A 15,529-nucleotide genomic window follows, 5' to 3' on the forward strand; every position below is an offset into this window, starting at 1 on the left:
AGTGGACACGGGGAACAAGTTTTTGAACTGAAGGGAGGGATGATCACAATAGCCCCTAGTGTATAGGGCTGTTGTGAGATTAAATGAGATAATCCAGAGACACCTGCATGGCTCAGTTGGTTAAGCATCTGCCTTCGGCTCAGGTCATGGTCCCGGGGTCCTGGGATCGAGTCCTGCATCAGGCTCCTGGCTTAGCGGGGAGCCTGCTTCTCCCTCTCCCTCTTCCTCTGACCCCCACCCCCAGCTCGTGCTCTCTCTCGTGCACGTACTGTCTCTCAAATAAATAAATAAATAGTCTTTTTTAAAAATGAGATAATCCAGGCAAAGTACTTAAAACTGGCACACCACGGGGCACCTGGCTGACTCAGTCGGTGGAGACCAGGACTCTTGATCTCAGGGTTGTGAGTTCGAGTCCCATGTTGTGTGTAGAGATCACTTAGAAAGAAACTCTTTAAAAAAAATAAATAGGGGCGCCTGGGTGGCTCAGTCATTAAGCGTCTGCCTTCGGCTCAGGTCATGATCCCAGGGTCCTGGGATCGAGCCCCACATCGGGTTCCCTGCTCAGCGGGAAGCCTGCTTCTCCCTCTCCCACTCCCCCTGCTTGTGTTCCCTCTCTCGCTGTGTCTCTCTCTGTCAAATAAATAAATAAAATCTTTAAATAAATAAATAAATAAATAAATAAACTGGAACACTGAAATTTACAAGCCGTACATCATTGCTGGGATGGGGGGCGGGGGCACCTGAAGCTATCCGGGGAATTTCTGTTAACTTTAAATTAACTGTTAACTTTAAATATTCCCATGATGAACTAGGGGCACAAGGAATTAGGGACACAAGGTCATGTGATATAAAAGTGATACATGACTATTATTTTAAAAATTCAAACGAAATAGAAGTATATAGAGTAAAAAGTGGAGTTCACCCCATGCTTTTGAAAATTATTATTATAAAGGGGCACCTGGTTGGCTCAGTTAGTTGAGTGTCTGCCTTTGGCTCAAATCATGATCCCGGGGTCCTGGGATCCAGCCCCGCATCGGACTCCCTGCTTGGTGGGGAGCCTGCTTCTCCCTCCCTTGCTCCCCCTGCTTGTGCTCGCTCTTTCTCTCTCTCTCTGTCAAATAAATTTTAAAAATCTAAAAAAAAATAAAAATTATTAAAAACTACCACGCACTAAATATTTTGTATGCATTTTCTTATTTTATCCTCACTTTTTTATTCAACGATGCTGAAGATAGGGAAGTGGAGGCTGGATCTTCAAAGCTGACCCAAAGAATGCCTTACTTGGGGCTGGTTAGTCCCTCTCTCCAGGCCTCAGTCTTCCCATCCACACAGTGAGGCGCCTGATAATCCTTCAGCTCTAATAATCACAACTCCACGTCTAGCTCTGGCAGAGGAGGGACTTGGAGTTCTGCCGCCCGTGTCTCTGGGATACAGCAGCAAAGAGCCACGCATCCTTATGGCCCAAATAGGCGTCACCCTGAGTCTCTCCTTGGCCTCATGCACCCAGCATCCAAGAATGGCAGTAGGCTGGCCGGCTGGCCGCTGGAGGCCCTGTCCTGTATCTCTGGCCTCTCCACAGGGCTGCCAGGCTGACCAGGCCCACAGTGGCTAGGGAACAACCCTCCCCTCCCCCAGGGTGGCAGCAGGAAGAGGGAAGAAAGAGGATCGTCTCCAGCTGGCCCAGGGAGACAGACCTCCTTGTCCCCATCAGCCCTCCCCGCCACCCCCGCCCCAAGGGCTGTCCCCAGGGGCTTGGGATCAGCCAGAAAAGTCAGGCAACTTTTCAGGGACCAGAAGGAGGGGAGAAGAGGTCTCCCAGCCTGTGAGCAGCTCAGTGCCAAGCCCCACCCCTCGCTGTGCCCTGTCCATAAGTCCAGATTTTGACCCTGAGCTCCAGTCCCAGTTGGCGGGCAGAGGGCTGAGGACAGGACGCCCCAGAATCAGGAGACTCCCCTCAGGAGATAAGATCCTGCATCTACAGCAGCTGTTTCTTCAGAAGTTGGGCAATTCAGGTGAGTCGGGGTGTTGGTGCACCAGGACTCAGGGTCCTCCCAGAGTTAAGGAGAAGGCTCCACATTAGAGCCCAAGGCGGGTGACAGCTCTGCGGCTAGGCAGGAACATAGGCAAGTGCCTTCACCTTTCCAGACCTCCTTCTCCTCATCTGGAAGGCAGGGATCATAATCACCTCTTCCAGGGTTAGTCTGAGTATCAAAAGAGGCGATGAACAGAAAGTGCTTAGCACAGAACTCGGCACATAGCAAGTACTCAATAAATGGTCATGATTATTTGGGGACAGGGGGCTGGTAGCCTGGTTGTCAAGCATTTCTGTTCCTGTTAAGGGTAAACTGTGAAAATATCAACGGCAGAAGAAGTACCCATATGGCACAACCCGATTTTGTTCATTCAAATACCTTGCCCGTGATTTGTCGATTTTTTTTAACAAGTCTCCTATTTTTTTGCTACACGCAAATAGCAATCAAAGGCACAAGCTGCCCCAAATTCCTTTTGAGGGACAAAGGAGGTTATAAGCAAACAAACACGAGACTGAAAAGCAAGCAGAAAGCGTCAGGTGCCAACTTACCGCCCACTGCCTAATAGTTATATAGCACGGTGCAGAAAGCTCAGATAGAACAGAGTCCAGATCCCAATGCTGCCCCACACTGGCTGCGTGACTTTGGGAGAGTGATTTCCCCTCCCTGAACCTCAGTCCCACGTCTGTAGAACCTCCCAGAGCAGTTGAGAGGATGAAGCAAGAGGACATCTGTAATGAATCTACACGTGTGTAGTGGCGAGTGGCAGATGCCCCAAATTCCCCTCCCGCCCCACACTTACGGACATGTTATAATTCCACACGCACGCAGATAAATGTGAGAAGCTCGGCAGCTTCCCGGATGCACACTCCAAGTTAAGGGTGCAAGACGCGGGAGAAGGGCAACACTAACAGGAACACCAGCAACAACGAGGAATGGCTGACCTAGCAATCGAGCCGCGCGCGTGCGAATCCACAAGTTCATTATCCACGTGCATGAATGATTTTACCTGAGGCTGGATCTGTCAGATCCCACAGCTTGGCTTCTGCTTCTCAGAAGAAGCTCATGCATTTATACTGTACTCTAATGCACACACACGCGGTTGCTATAATCAGCATCAGATCTGAGTCCTGCAGTTTAAGATGACTAGCTTGGGAACCACATTTTTCCTTCTCAATTCTATGCCTACCAGCAACGCACTAAAAATTCGTACACATGTTGTATGTTATGGGTTCTTTCAATGCAGGACGCTGAAATATTTATTGGCTGTTTATTTTCACCTGTTTCGCCCTCTGATTTTTTTCAAATAGCATGATTTGCCAGCCTCGCATGGTGTTGTTTAGGGACACGGACTTGTGAGTCAGGCTGTGCCGGGCTCCGCTTCTCACCGCCAGCTGGGTGTCCGAGCCTCACTTGCTTCATCTGGAAAATGGGCATAATGATAACCCTGAAGGGTGTCAGAAGATGAAAGCAGATAAGGCACATACATTTCTTAGCGCAGGGACTGGAACAGGCTATATCAGGGCTATTGTTGTCTCTGTGTCGACAGTTCTTTTCCTGATTCAACCTATTCTTGCCTTTTCCGGAGACTTTTTCTTTTTTTTTTTTTTAAAGATTTTATTTATTCATTTGAGAGAGAGAGAATGAGAGAGAGCACATGAGAGGGGGGAGGGTCAGAGGGAGAAGCAGACTCCCCGCCGAGCAGGGAGCCCGATGCGGGACTCGATCCAGGGACTCCAGGATCATGACCTGAGCCGAAGGCAGTCGCCCAACCAACTGAGCCACCCAGGCGCCCTTCCGGAGACTTTTTCACCCCAAGACCCCACAAACCCTTTTATCACAAACACGTCATTTTGGTAGAGTCTCTCCGCTTTTCCGGGCCTCAGTTTCCCCATCTGTATGACAACGTCTAACTCATCTTTAGCATTTTACGCTCTGGAGAAACTGAGTCCCACGCTGTTACTTGTCCCTCTTTATCTTGGCCATTTGGCTCCAGATGTTGTTCCAGGCGTCCCTCATGCTCTTCTCTTGGGCATGTGCCCCTGCTCCTAACCAGAGGCTTCGACACACCTGACCAGCCTGGTTATCGGAGACAGGCCGTGTGCCTGCTTTGCTTCAGGCCGAGGCCTCTTTCTTCCTGCCCAGAAACCTGTGGAGGGTTTTCACACTCTCCTTCTCGTCCCTCACAACCTCTACTATAGAAGCAGCTCCTCTTTTTCTCCATCCTTTGCTGGTTTTCTAGGTGGCATGAGAATGGAAACAAAACAAAACAAAACAAACAAACCTCAGACCCTGGAAAAGGCAGAGCTGGGTTCACACCCCACCTTTCCTCCAACCCTTGTTATAACCTCGAATAACTTAGCTTCCTCTCTCTGTCCTTGGCCCCCTCACCTGTGAACTGGGACGGTGACAATCACTGCTGTCATTTATGAGCTCCCCAGCACTTAACCAGTATTTTCTCTTTTGATCCTCATAAGAACTTGATACATTCATTCATGCATTCATTCACTTGTTCATTCATTCATTCATCCATTCGTTCATTCATTCGCGAGTCCCTGTTATATATAGGCAAGGCACTATTCTAGGCCTTGGGGATAGAACAGTAGATAAAAGTCCCCGCCCGGGGCCCAGTCGGTTAAGTGTCTGACTCTTGGTTTCGGCTCAGGTCACGGTCTCACGGGTAGTGAGATCGAGTCCTGCATCGGGCCCCGTGCTTGGCAGGGAGTCTGCTTGAGCGTCTCTCCCTTTGCGCCCCGCCTCCCCCCCCCCAACTTGTGCACACACTCTTTCACTCTCTCTAAAGTAAATAAATAAATCTTAAAAAAGAAATGTCCCTGTCCTTCGGGAGCTGATATTTTGGTGGGGAGACAATGGGCAGGGAGATTTGTAACACTTAAAAGTCCACAAAAGAGGAAATAGAGGCTCAATCAGGATGAAAACTCATCCTTGTTTGCCCCAGGACTCTCCTGGTTTTCGCTCTCAGAGTCCACATCCTGGGAACACCCTCAGTCCTGGGAAACTGAGGAGATTGGTCACCCTCGCTCAGTTAAGTTAAGCGACTTGCCCAGGGTCACATGGCTGGGTGTGTGCCAGAGCCAGGCTGCGAACCCGGGTATGTCTGACCCCCAGCCTGGGCTGTTACTGCTGCCTCTTGGATTCATTTGGGGAATTTGGAAAGCCCTCTATTCTCACCTTCTTATTGTTAATGCACAAAAGTGGTCAACTCTCCTGAGTTATGCAGAGAGAGTCAGAAGGCCCAGAGAGGGGAAGTCACTTGGTCAAGGCCACACAGAGGGTCAGAAGTGAAGCCAGGTCTGACTCTCCCTTCTTCCTCTTCTCCTCCCCTCCCCTGCCCCAAGTTCTTTCACCTTGTTATCTTCAAGATGCCCGGGGGACAGAAGGAGGTCACTACATACTGAGGGCCCTACTCTGTGCTAGGTGCGGCACCAGAAACTTCTGCCAAGCTGGTGGATTCATTTTCAGGGTGACCCTGGGAGGTCAGGGTTACTCTTAGTTTACAGATGAGGAGATTGAATCTCCTGAGGCAAAGTAGGGGGGGAGGCGGGATGGGAGGAGGCTAGGAGTCCCTGAGAGGGTCCTGCCCCTGCAACCAAGCCTCACAGCAGGAAGGAGAATGGTCCAGAGGAGAAACGCTTTTCCGTTTCCTGGTTTTATCTCCAACTTGGCTGCTGAAACCCCAACGGAGTCCAGTTCTTGTGGGCTGGAGCCGTTTTCCCCTTTTACAAAACTAGGCCGTATTGAGAATGTCCTGCCGTTCAGGGCCACAGGGTTGCCAGGAGGCTTGGTCTGGGAAGAGGGCTGTGAGTGTAGAGGAGGGAAAGTTGAACTTGGCCCTTCCGGGCATAAAAAAGTCCCCTTGTTCTGCCTCAGCAGGAGCCCACAGGGTATTTCCCTGCTGTGTGGGGGCCCAAGCAGCTTCAAGGTCCAAAGCTGCTAAGCCTTTTAAACTTCTGAGGACCCAGCCAGCCCAGCCCCCAAGGCCGGCCCTGAGCGGTTGTGCTGGAAGACCCGAGTTCTAAAGTCAGACCTTGCACCCACTAGGTCCCAGCTTGGTTCATAGTAGGTGCGCCATAAGTGGATGTTGAGTTTACTTGAACCGAAATTAAATCCCGGCAGCATCACTTACTGGCTGTGTGACCTCAGGTAACTTACTTCGCCTCTCTGAGCCTCCTTTTCCTCATCCGAACAACGGGGCCAATAACCCCAGCCTCCTGAGAATGTGGGGCGAAGCACTTAGCCCTGGGGTCGGTACACAGTAGGTACTCCATGCGTGTCAGTAAACTACTTCCTTTGCACTTGACCCTATGTTGAGGCTTTTACACTGGCCATCTTGTTAAAACTCCCATCTTTCTCCAAGGTAGACTGTTATTATCGCCCCCCCACGCCCCCGTTTCCCAGAAGGTGAAGGCTCATGAGCGTCTTGCCCAAAGTCAATGGCCATTAGGTGGCAGAGTTGAGGTATGAGATTTGAAGCTGGAGCCCATGGTCCTCACCGCAAGCCCCCAAGTCTACAGCCGGCCAGACGCTCCGCTCAGCCCTATTTATGTTCCTGGCTTGGGGCAGGGTCTTCGGGGGAGGCTGCCCAGCCAAAGCTGCATCACTCACCCGTTGAGCCGTGACCTTGGGCAAGTTGCTTGGCCTCTCTATGTTCCCATTTTTCCATTTCTGAGGGTCATTAAGAGGATCAGGTATAGAAGGACTTGGCGGTGTCTGGCACTTTCTAAGCCTTTCAGGGGACGGTGATGATGGTGGTGATGGAAGACTGCAACCTTCCCCCCCTGCAGGCCGGCACGATGCGCGTGGTGGTGATTGGAGCCGGGGTCATTGGGCTGTCCACTGCCCTGTGCATCCACGAGCGCTACCATTCGGTCCTGCCATCGCTGGACGTCAGGGTCTATGCAGACCGCTTCACCCCGTTCACCAACAGCAACGTGGCTGCCGGCCTCTGTCAGGCCTACCTCTCGGACCCCAGCAACCCACAGGAAGTGTGAGTGAGGGTCCCACAGGGCGGCCCGGGGAACTGGTGGGGCTGAGTTTGAAGAGGGGATGCTCCCTCTCAGGGTTCCCGTCACCAAGAACAAGCCCCTTGTCAAAGCTTAGAAGAAAATACTAATAAATAGTAAGGCCTACTATGTGCCAGACAGATGGAGGCTTTCCTCCATGCCTCCCCTAAACTGGGTGGCTGTGGATGCCATGTGCATGGATGGATCAGGAATACATGGTATTTTTTTTCCTAGTTTATTTATTTAAAGATCATTTTCATCTGATTTCCCCAGTGGCTAACAGGAAACAGAACTCTTTAGGGGCACCTGGGTGGCTCAGTCGGTTAAGCGTCTGCCTTCGGCTCAGATCATGATCCTGGGTTCCTGGGATCGAGCCCCCACATCGGGCTCCCTGCTCAGAGGGGAGTCTGCTTCTCCCTCTCCCTCTGTCACTGCCCTTGCTTGTGCTCTCTCTGTCTCTGTCTCTGCTTCTCTCTCAAATAAATAAATAAAATCTAAAAAAAAAAAAAGAAAAAGAAAACTGAGCCCTTCAAACCCCAGCAATAATTGTAAAGAAGGACAAAATGCACTAAAGTCCTTGACACCGGGTACAGTAGGGAGCAATTTTGCCCTCAGAGACGTATTTTTTTTTTCCATATATAAATTCATAAAAAGATCTTTCAGTTTATTTGAACTCATTCTAATTGCCATTTTTAACAGCTATATTTAACAGCTTAGAAATCTAGCTCCCCTGAATTTGCCCATTGTGACAATCATTTTCATTTAACAATTTCTTTTTTTTATGTTTTTATTTTAGTTCCAGTTCGTTAACATACGGTGTTACATTAGTTTCAGGTGTACTATATACTGATTGAACGCTTCCATACATCGCCTGGCACTCACCACAAGTGTTTTCCTTAATCCCCATCACCTATTTCCCACACCCCCCACCCACCTCCTCTCTGGGAACCATCATTTTGTTCTCTACAGTTAAGAGTCTCTCTCTCTCCCCCTTTGTTCATTTGTTTTGTTTCTTAAATTCCACATATGAGTGAAATCATAGGGCATTCGTCTTTCTCTTACTTCGCTTAGAATTATACTCTCTAGCTCTGTCCATGTCGTTGCAAAAGGCAAGATTTCATTCTCTTTTACGGCTGAGTAATATTCCACTGTATATACAGACCACATCTTCTTAACCACTCACCAATTGATGGACACTTGGGCTGCTTCCGTATCTCGGCTATTGCTAATAATGCTGCTATGAACATCGGATGCACGTATCCGTTTGAATTAGTGTTTTTGTATTCTTCGGGGAAATACCCAGTAGTGTGATTGCTGGATCATAGGGTAATTCTAGTTTTAACTTTAAGAGGAACCTCCAGATCAGGAATACTTGTAAATGGGTGGATGGATGATCAGGTGTAGCAAAGACGTTGCAAAGGTTATTTTGTCTGTGTAGAAACCACAAACTGCCGGCTGCTTCAGCAAAGAAGCCCCAAGTGTGTAATGACTCAAACAGAAGTTACGTTCTCCCATAAATTCCAAAACCGATGTTCCTGATCATTGGGTGGCAATTCAGGGGCCCGGGCTCCTTGCATCTCGCAGCTCTGCTGTCCTCCTCTGTGGCTTCTGATGTCACATCTGATGCCACAGTGACTGTGTCACCTTACCTTCTGATGTCACTATGCTGTGCTTTTGGAAGGAGCACAGCATGAGGACGACATGTGTGGTCTTAGGGTACATTGGCCAGAATGCAGTCACATAGGCCACACCTGACTGCATGGGACTCTAGGCGATGTAGCCAGTTATGTGCCCAGGAAGAAGAGGAGGAAAGTGTTTGGGAGCAGCAAGCTAAGGTCTCCTGCTGGCATTTATACGGGGGGGAGGGGGAGGTGCTTGGAGTGAGCCTGAACTGTGGGGCAGATCTCAAAGCAGGCCTAAGCCTTCATTTAAACTCGCAGCTACATGATCCCAAGCCCGAGGTGGGCTCCAAATGGTTGTGATGGATCATCCCTTGTTTCCCCCCTTCTCTTTCCTATTAGTGGGGAAATACTAGAAAGTCTGGGCTTAGGGAAGACCCATAGGCATTTGGGACGCTGCAGAAGTGAACGTGGTGGATTTCTGGATTTTGACATATCCCCACCAGCCTGGTCACAATCCCATGCAAGCCAACCCTCAGAGTTTTCTTGTCCAGCTCAGGGTATTAGGTGACCGAGAATCTGTGGGATCCTTCCAGACATTGGAACCAGCAGACCTTTGACTATCTCCTGAGCCACATCCATTCTCCCAATGCTGCAAACATGGGCCTGGCCCTGATCTCAGGCTACAACCTCTTCCGTGAAGATTTTCCGGTGAGTGAGGGGTCCTTGTTCACAGACCAGGGCTGGGAGCCTGAGTCTGGGGAGTACTTTGAGCCTTGTGGGTGACAGCCTCTTGCATTCAAATCAGGTTTCCTTTAAATTCTATTTATGCTTTAAAATTACTTTTGTTTCCAATTTTGTTCTTAAATTGGCAGAGACCAAAGAACTTTCTGATGAAACAGGGGAACTAGCCTTTGGTTGAGTCAAACCCAGACATGTCCTGTAGTGGTGAGGATTTCATGCTGAAGTCACAAGGTTGCCTGTGTCCCTGGAGGTGCCAGGGCTTTTTGCCAAGATAGACTAAAACACTCATCATGGCACATGAGCCCTTACTATTTACCAGGCCCTATGTTAACTACTTTACGACTAGTGACTTATTTAATTCTCATAATAACCAACAAGTAAGTGCTATCATTAGCCTCTTTGTACAATGAGGAAATAGAAGCTCAGAGAAATGGAGTAACTTGCTCAAGTCACAAATCTCTTATGTGGCAGAACTGGGATTTGAACCCAGGCTGTTTGTGATCCCATGGTGCCTAATGCGTTAAGAAGGGCACAGCCTTGGGGGATGTTCTTAAGTTGCTGGAGGGGATGGTTGGGCGGGGTGTCCAGAAACCCAGGCCAGCTCTCTAAGGCTGAGTCAGTGTTTAGCACCGGGCTACAGGCATCACCCATATTATCTGTTCTCTTTCACTGGACCAAGAGTGATTATTAATTCCATTATACAGACGAGAAAATGGGAGTCTCAGAGAATTCAAGGTGGTCCGTGGGGAGGCCCAAAACTCCACCAGGTTGTCTGACCCTGTGCTCGGCTGCCTCCCACCCTCACCCCTTGATATAACCCTCATTGTCAACAGTTTCTCTCCTATTTCTGACTCTTACCCTATCACTCGCCCTCAGCCTTATTCTCACCCTTCCTTCGTATAGCATCATGGTTAAGACCATGGACTCTGAAGCCAAACTGTGTTGGTGCAAATCTCAGCTCCATCGTTTATTAGCTGTGTGACTTTAGACAAGTTGCTTAACCTCTTTAAGTCTCAATTGGCCCAGCTGTAAAAATGGAGATAAGAATAGTATGTATTTCACTGGATTGTTGGGGATATTAAATGGAGTGGTATAAGTAACATACTTGGAACAGTGCCTTACATGTGGTACACATTGTACAACTTTTTATTGACTTTCACCCATCTCTGGGCCTCCTTCTCTCCTTCCTTGGCAGGATCCGTTCTGGAAGGACACAGTTCTGGGATTTCGGAAGCTGACCTGCAGAGAGTTGGACATGTTCCCTGATTACAGGTGAGGTTGTTATGGGCAAAGGGGCTGAGGTGCTATGATTCAGACAGATCTGTCCAGAAGGCAACAGAAGATGGAGGTACCAAGTTTCCTATTCCACCCCAAGCCAAGAGCCACTGATACCTTGGATTCCTGCTGCTCTGTTCAGCTCCTTTGGAGAAGCCACCCACCCAATAAGGGACCTGGGCTAAGATGGTGGGGGATCACAGATCTGAAGCCCAGAAGCTCCATGTCCCTACTCTCTTTTGTAGATGAAGAAACTGAGCTTCAGAGAGCCTAAATGACTTCCCAAGGTCACACAGCCAAGTGACCAAAATGGGATTCTAACCCAGTCTGTGTGACTCCAAACGCCTCTATTCTTTCCCTTGCAGCCTGATGTCTCTTTGGTCCTCCCTTCACCCTACCCCATGCCTGAATACCTTCTAAGAATGCACATCCAGTCTCCATGTGCACACCCCAATGTCAGGGATGGCTTTTCTGATAGAAAAAATTTCCTTGCACTGAAAACCAGTCCCCATTTGAACTTCACTCAGTGGTCCTGGCTCTACCCTTGGGGGCCCCCTAAAGTGAGACTGCTCCCACCTCCATTTGAAAGTCTTTGAATATCGCTCTGATTCTGATTCTTTATTACCACTTTGCCTGTTTTTGACTCTAGCTATGGCTGGTTCAACACAAGCCTGATTGTGGAGGGGAGGAGGTATCTACCATGGCTGACTGAAAGGTGAGAATTTCAACTTTGGTTTAAGGAAAGCACCTCCCAAGGACCAGGGTGTCTACTGACAATTGTTCATGGGATTTGTTTTTGTATTGACCAACCCCAAATGTTAAAGGACAACTCTTAGGCTTGGTGGGAGCTATCCTTGGTTCTGATCACTTCTGTATACTAAACCATGGTTTCCATATCTGATTGGGCATCAGAACCATCTGGGCAGATCTTTACATGTGATATTTATTACTGACCTCACCAAAATCCATAATGTTTGTGTAATGGTTTTAAATGGATTCTCGTAAGTTTTCCAGACATATTTACATCATCTGCAAAACAGAAGTTGCCTTTTATTTTTATAACTCATTTTTTTTTCTTGTCTAACCGCTGTGGTAACTACCTCCAGAACAATGTTAACTAATACAGGGTATAGTGGTTGTCTCTGTCTTGTTTCTGATGTTAATAGAAATCTTGTAGTGTTCTAAATTAGCAAACATTAGCTTGAGAGACATATTTATATTTATATTCATATTAAGGAAGATTCCATATATTTCCTATGTTTTACTATTTTATTAAGATTTAAAAAAAAATCTAGAATGGATTGCAGCTTTTATCAAATCACCTGAGGAGCTTTTAGAAATACAGATTTCAGGACCCCACTTTATATCTACTGAATCAGATCCTCTGGGGTGGGGCTTAGAAATTTGTGTTTTAAGAAGTTCCCTGAGTGATTCTAATTATCAGCCAGGTTTCGGAATCATTGCACTACAACATAGTTATTTCTCCTAACGCTAGGATACTTATGACTCCTATCCAGCCTCTTCCTAGACAGAATATCCCCACTTTTTCTATCTTGAGGAAATAGTCCTGAGGTTATGCTTCACCTTTCATAGGGTTTACTTCCTGTTCTTTTGATGTTTCTCCTACATCTCTAATAATGACAGATATTTTTCCTCTGGGACATTTTGAGGGAGGGGTGGATGTCCCCAGTCCACCTTCCTCCTCATGCCTTGCTTCTGACAAAGGGGCGTTTAGCATTGGTCCAGCTCTGCCCCTCCCCCACCCCGCATCTCATTCCTTTTGATGTTACAAAGCAATGTGGTGGTAGTAGGAAGAGTTTTGGACTAAGAGGCCTGGGTCTAAGTCCCAATCCCGTCATTAACTCACTGTATGACCTTCACCAAGGCTCTTCTCCCATCTCCATCGGCTGACAAGGGGCTTGAGCCATCTCAGTTTTCCCATGGGACATTTCATGGACCACTAGTCCATGAAGGTGCTTATGAACTGATCTGATCTGACTACACAGCCATTTTCTCAAGGAGCATCCTATGGGACTATCATCCACAGAAGTTTCTTTAGGGAACATCCCCCATGCCATCACCTTGGAGAGATGGGACAAAGAACTGAATACTGGGCTTTTTGATGTGTCTGATCCCCCCAGGTTAACTGAGAGGGGAGTGAAATTCTTCCAGCAGAAAGTGGAGTCTTTTGAGGAGGTGAGTTGCAGGGCTGGAAGGGGCTGGATGTGGGAGAGAGGTGAGGAGGGGAGGCCTCTGCTCCCTGTTGCTGGGTTGGGGGTCCCTTGTCAGACTCCCAGGGTCCCCCTGAGGCCTGTCCCAGGCCTTTCTTGAATCCCAGAAGGACTCAAGCATTCTGTCTTGATGTTGGTGGCTGGAACAAAGGGATGGTAGGATAGTGGTGGACATTAGGGGCTAATCTACCTCTGAGCCTCAGTGGGTTTTAGGGCCGGAGAGTTGGCTGCCTCTTACCTGTATCAGCTGCACTCCACTCTTGAGTTCCAGACACTTGGTTGCCTCCTACACAAATCAGGGTTAATGTTTCTGCAAAGTTAAAGCTCTTAGCTGACTTGGCTCCAGAGTAACACCATCATCAATAACAATGATAGTAGCAGCTATCACCATCAAGCACTGGCTAAGTACCAGGAGCTTTGCTGTATAACGTCACTCAATCCTAGCACCTAGAATTGTACTTGGCATGTGAAGGTGCTTGGTAAATGCAGCTACTGGCATTATATAATGAGTACCTCCTCCGGGTTGAGCCCTGATGGGCACTTGGGATACATGGTTGACTCAGACACAGCCCTTATTCCCAAGAAGCTCACAGTCCAATGTAGCAAATGCTGGCTTTTGAATGACAACAATGCCTTGCAATGTGTGTGCCCCATGACAGACCTGTGAGGGGAGTCACTGGCACTGGGCTAGGGGTTTGGGTGCCCATCATGCTATACCCTTGAGCTGTCAAGTATCGCACACATGCACAGAGCCAGGGGTTCCACCACGCCTTCTGAAAATGCCTTGGCAGAGCAGAAGGCAAGAGAATGAAATAAAAAGGATTCAGAAGGAGGAAGAGAATTATCTCTGTGTCTGACTTCCTCTGGGAGGTCCCAAGAAGGTTTTCCCCCTTCCACAGTACTCCTTCCTGAGCACTTTCACACCCAGGGTCACATTGGATCCTCACACAGTCTAAGAACAGATATCACCAGCCCTACTTTATAGTGAAGGCAGCTGAGCCTTGAGGAGATGATGGAACATTTCTGAGGTCACATAGCAGGTAAATGGCGGAGCAGAGATTTGAAGTCCGCTCCTTGGATTCCTCATTGAGCCTCCTCCCTGCTGTTCCATAGGGAGCAGAGAGATGCAGGGTGGAGGGCAGAGGGAAAGAGGGGAGGGAAAGAGCGGCCCTACCAGGGCCTTCACCCCTTCCCATGCCACCTGCTCTGTTCGTTGCTGCCAGGTGGCAAGAGGAGGTGCTGACGTGATTATCAACTGCACTGGGGTGTGGGCTGGGGCATTGCAACCAGACCCTCTACTGAAACCAGGCCGGGGACAAATCATTAAGGTGAGTGTGAAGGTGAGGGATGGAACCTCCTGCTTTTCTTGATAGAGAGATTGTAGCTGCCTGCTTATTTCCTCTCCAAAGATAGAGGATGTGTTGGGGACATCTGTTAGAAGAGCCTCACAGATTTCAGGCAATTGACATGTTAAAGAAGCAAGAAGGACCAACATGACCCCTCCAAACATTCTCTTTCGGGTTTTTTTCATAATATAGCAAAGCATGCACGTATATGTTTTTTTTTTTAAATATTTTATTTATTATTTGACAGAGAGAGACACAGCGAGAGAGGGAACACAAGCAGGGGGAATGGGAGAGGGAGAAGCAGGCTTCCTGCAGAGCAGGGAGCCCGATGCGGGGCTCGATCCCAGGACCCTGGAATCATGACCTGAGCCGAAGGCAGACGCTTAACGACTGAGCCACCCAGGCGCCCCTCACGTATATGTTTTTACATATGTAGGAAGTGCATATTCCTGTATTATAATAAAAAGAGCAAACATTTATGGAGTGTTTATTAAGTACCAGGTATAGGCCGGAGCACTTTATTGTGCTATTAATTTAATCCTTACCAGAACCCTTTGAGATGAGGTCTATCATATTGCCACTGTTACTTTGCAGATGGGAAAACTGAGGCAGAGAGGAATTAGGTAACATGCACAAATTCACATGGTGGTGAGTTGTGGAATTGGGGTTAGAATCCAGACAATCTGGTTTAAGAGCCTGTGTCTTGTAAACATCATCCCACATTGCTTCTCACTGTGTATGTGTGCATGTGTGTGAAGGATGCCCCTTTGTGGGCATGTGTGTATGTGTGCCTGTATGAGTGTTGGTGTGTTCCTGATGTGGGCTGAAGTGTATGTGTATTTGTACATGTATGCTGGGCTTTTCTGTGGTCATGTAGGTGAAAATGCGTGATATTTCAGGGAGCGGGGGTGGCTCTTCCTGCAAGGGCACGCAGTCAGGGCAGACTTGGAGCAGAAGGGTCAGCAGAGGGCTTAGGAATTGGCTTTGCCACACTTGTCAGAACATCTAGGCAGAGAGGGGAGCAGAACAGTGATCCAACTCCCCCGATGAGACTTGTCTGCCCTCAATCAACAGGTGGATGCCCCTTGGATGAAGCACTTCATTCTCACCCATGACCCAGAGAAAGGCATCTACCAGTCCCCATACATCATCCCAGGGTAAGAATCTGACATCTTAGGGCAGAAGAAGGGGCACCTTCATGCCCTCTCTATGCTGCCCACCCCAGGCCCCTTGCTTAGTCGCTGCAGGTTTTTTCTTCCA

At 48.4% G+C, this 15,529-nt stretch overlaps 1 protein-coding gene across 1 annotated transcript in view; it reads left to right on the forward strand.

The window, feature by feature from the left end:
- Nucleotides 1–1,910: 1,910 nt before the first annotated feature.
- Nucleotides 1,911–15,529, forward strand: part of DAO (D-amino acid oxidase) — a 21,847-nt gene continuing 8,228 nt past the window's right edge. Inside the window, exons 1-8 of the mRNA XM_081801983.1 lie at nt 1,911–2,012; nt 6,836–7,038; nt 9,270–9,384; nt 10,613–10,689; nt 11,342–11,407; nt 12,834–12,888; nt 14,147–14,251; nt 15,344–15,426. Of these exons, the coding sequence (XP_081658109.1) occupies nt 6,845–7,038; nt 9,270–9,384; nt 10,613–10,689; nt 11,342–11,407; nt 12,834–12,888; nt 14,147–14,251; nt 15,344–15,426 (695 nt within the window). The 5' untranslated portion in view covers nt 1,911–2,012; nt 6,836–6,844. The remainder of the gene's footprint in view (nt 2,013–6,835; nt 7,039–9,269; nt 9,385–10,612; nt 10,690–11,341; nt 11,408–12,833; nt 12,889–14,146; nt 14,252–15,343; nt 15,427–15,529) is intronic.

Source organism: Leptonychotes weddellii, chromosome 13 (genome assembly GCF_054177405.1).
Source record: "Leptonychotes weddellii isolate Sample4059 chromosome 13, ASM5417740v2, whole genome shotgun sequence".
In the NCBI taxonomy this organism is placed as follows: domain Eukaryota; kingdom Metazoa; phylum Chordata; class Mammalia; order Carnivora; family Phocidae; genus Leptonychotes; species Leptonychotes weddellii.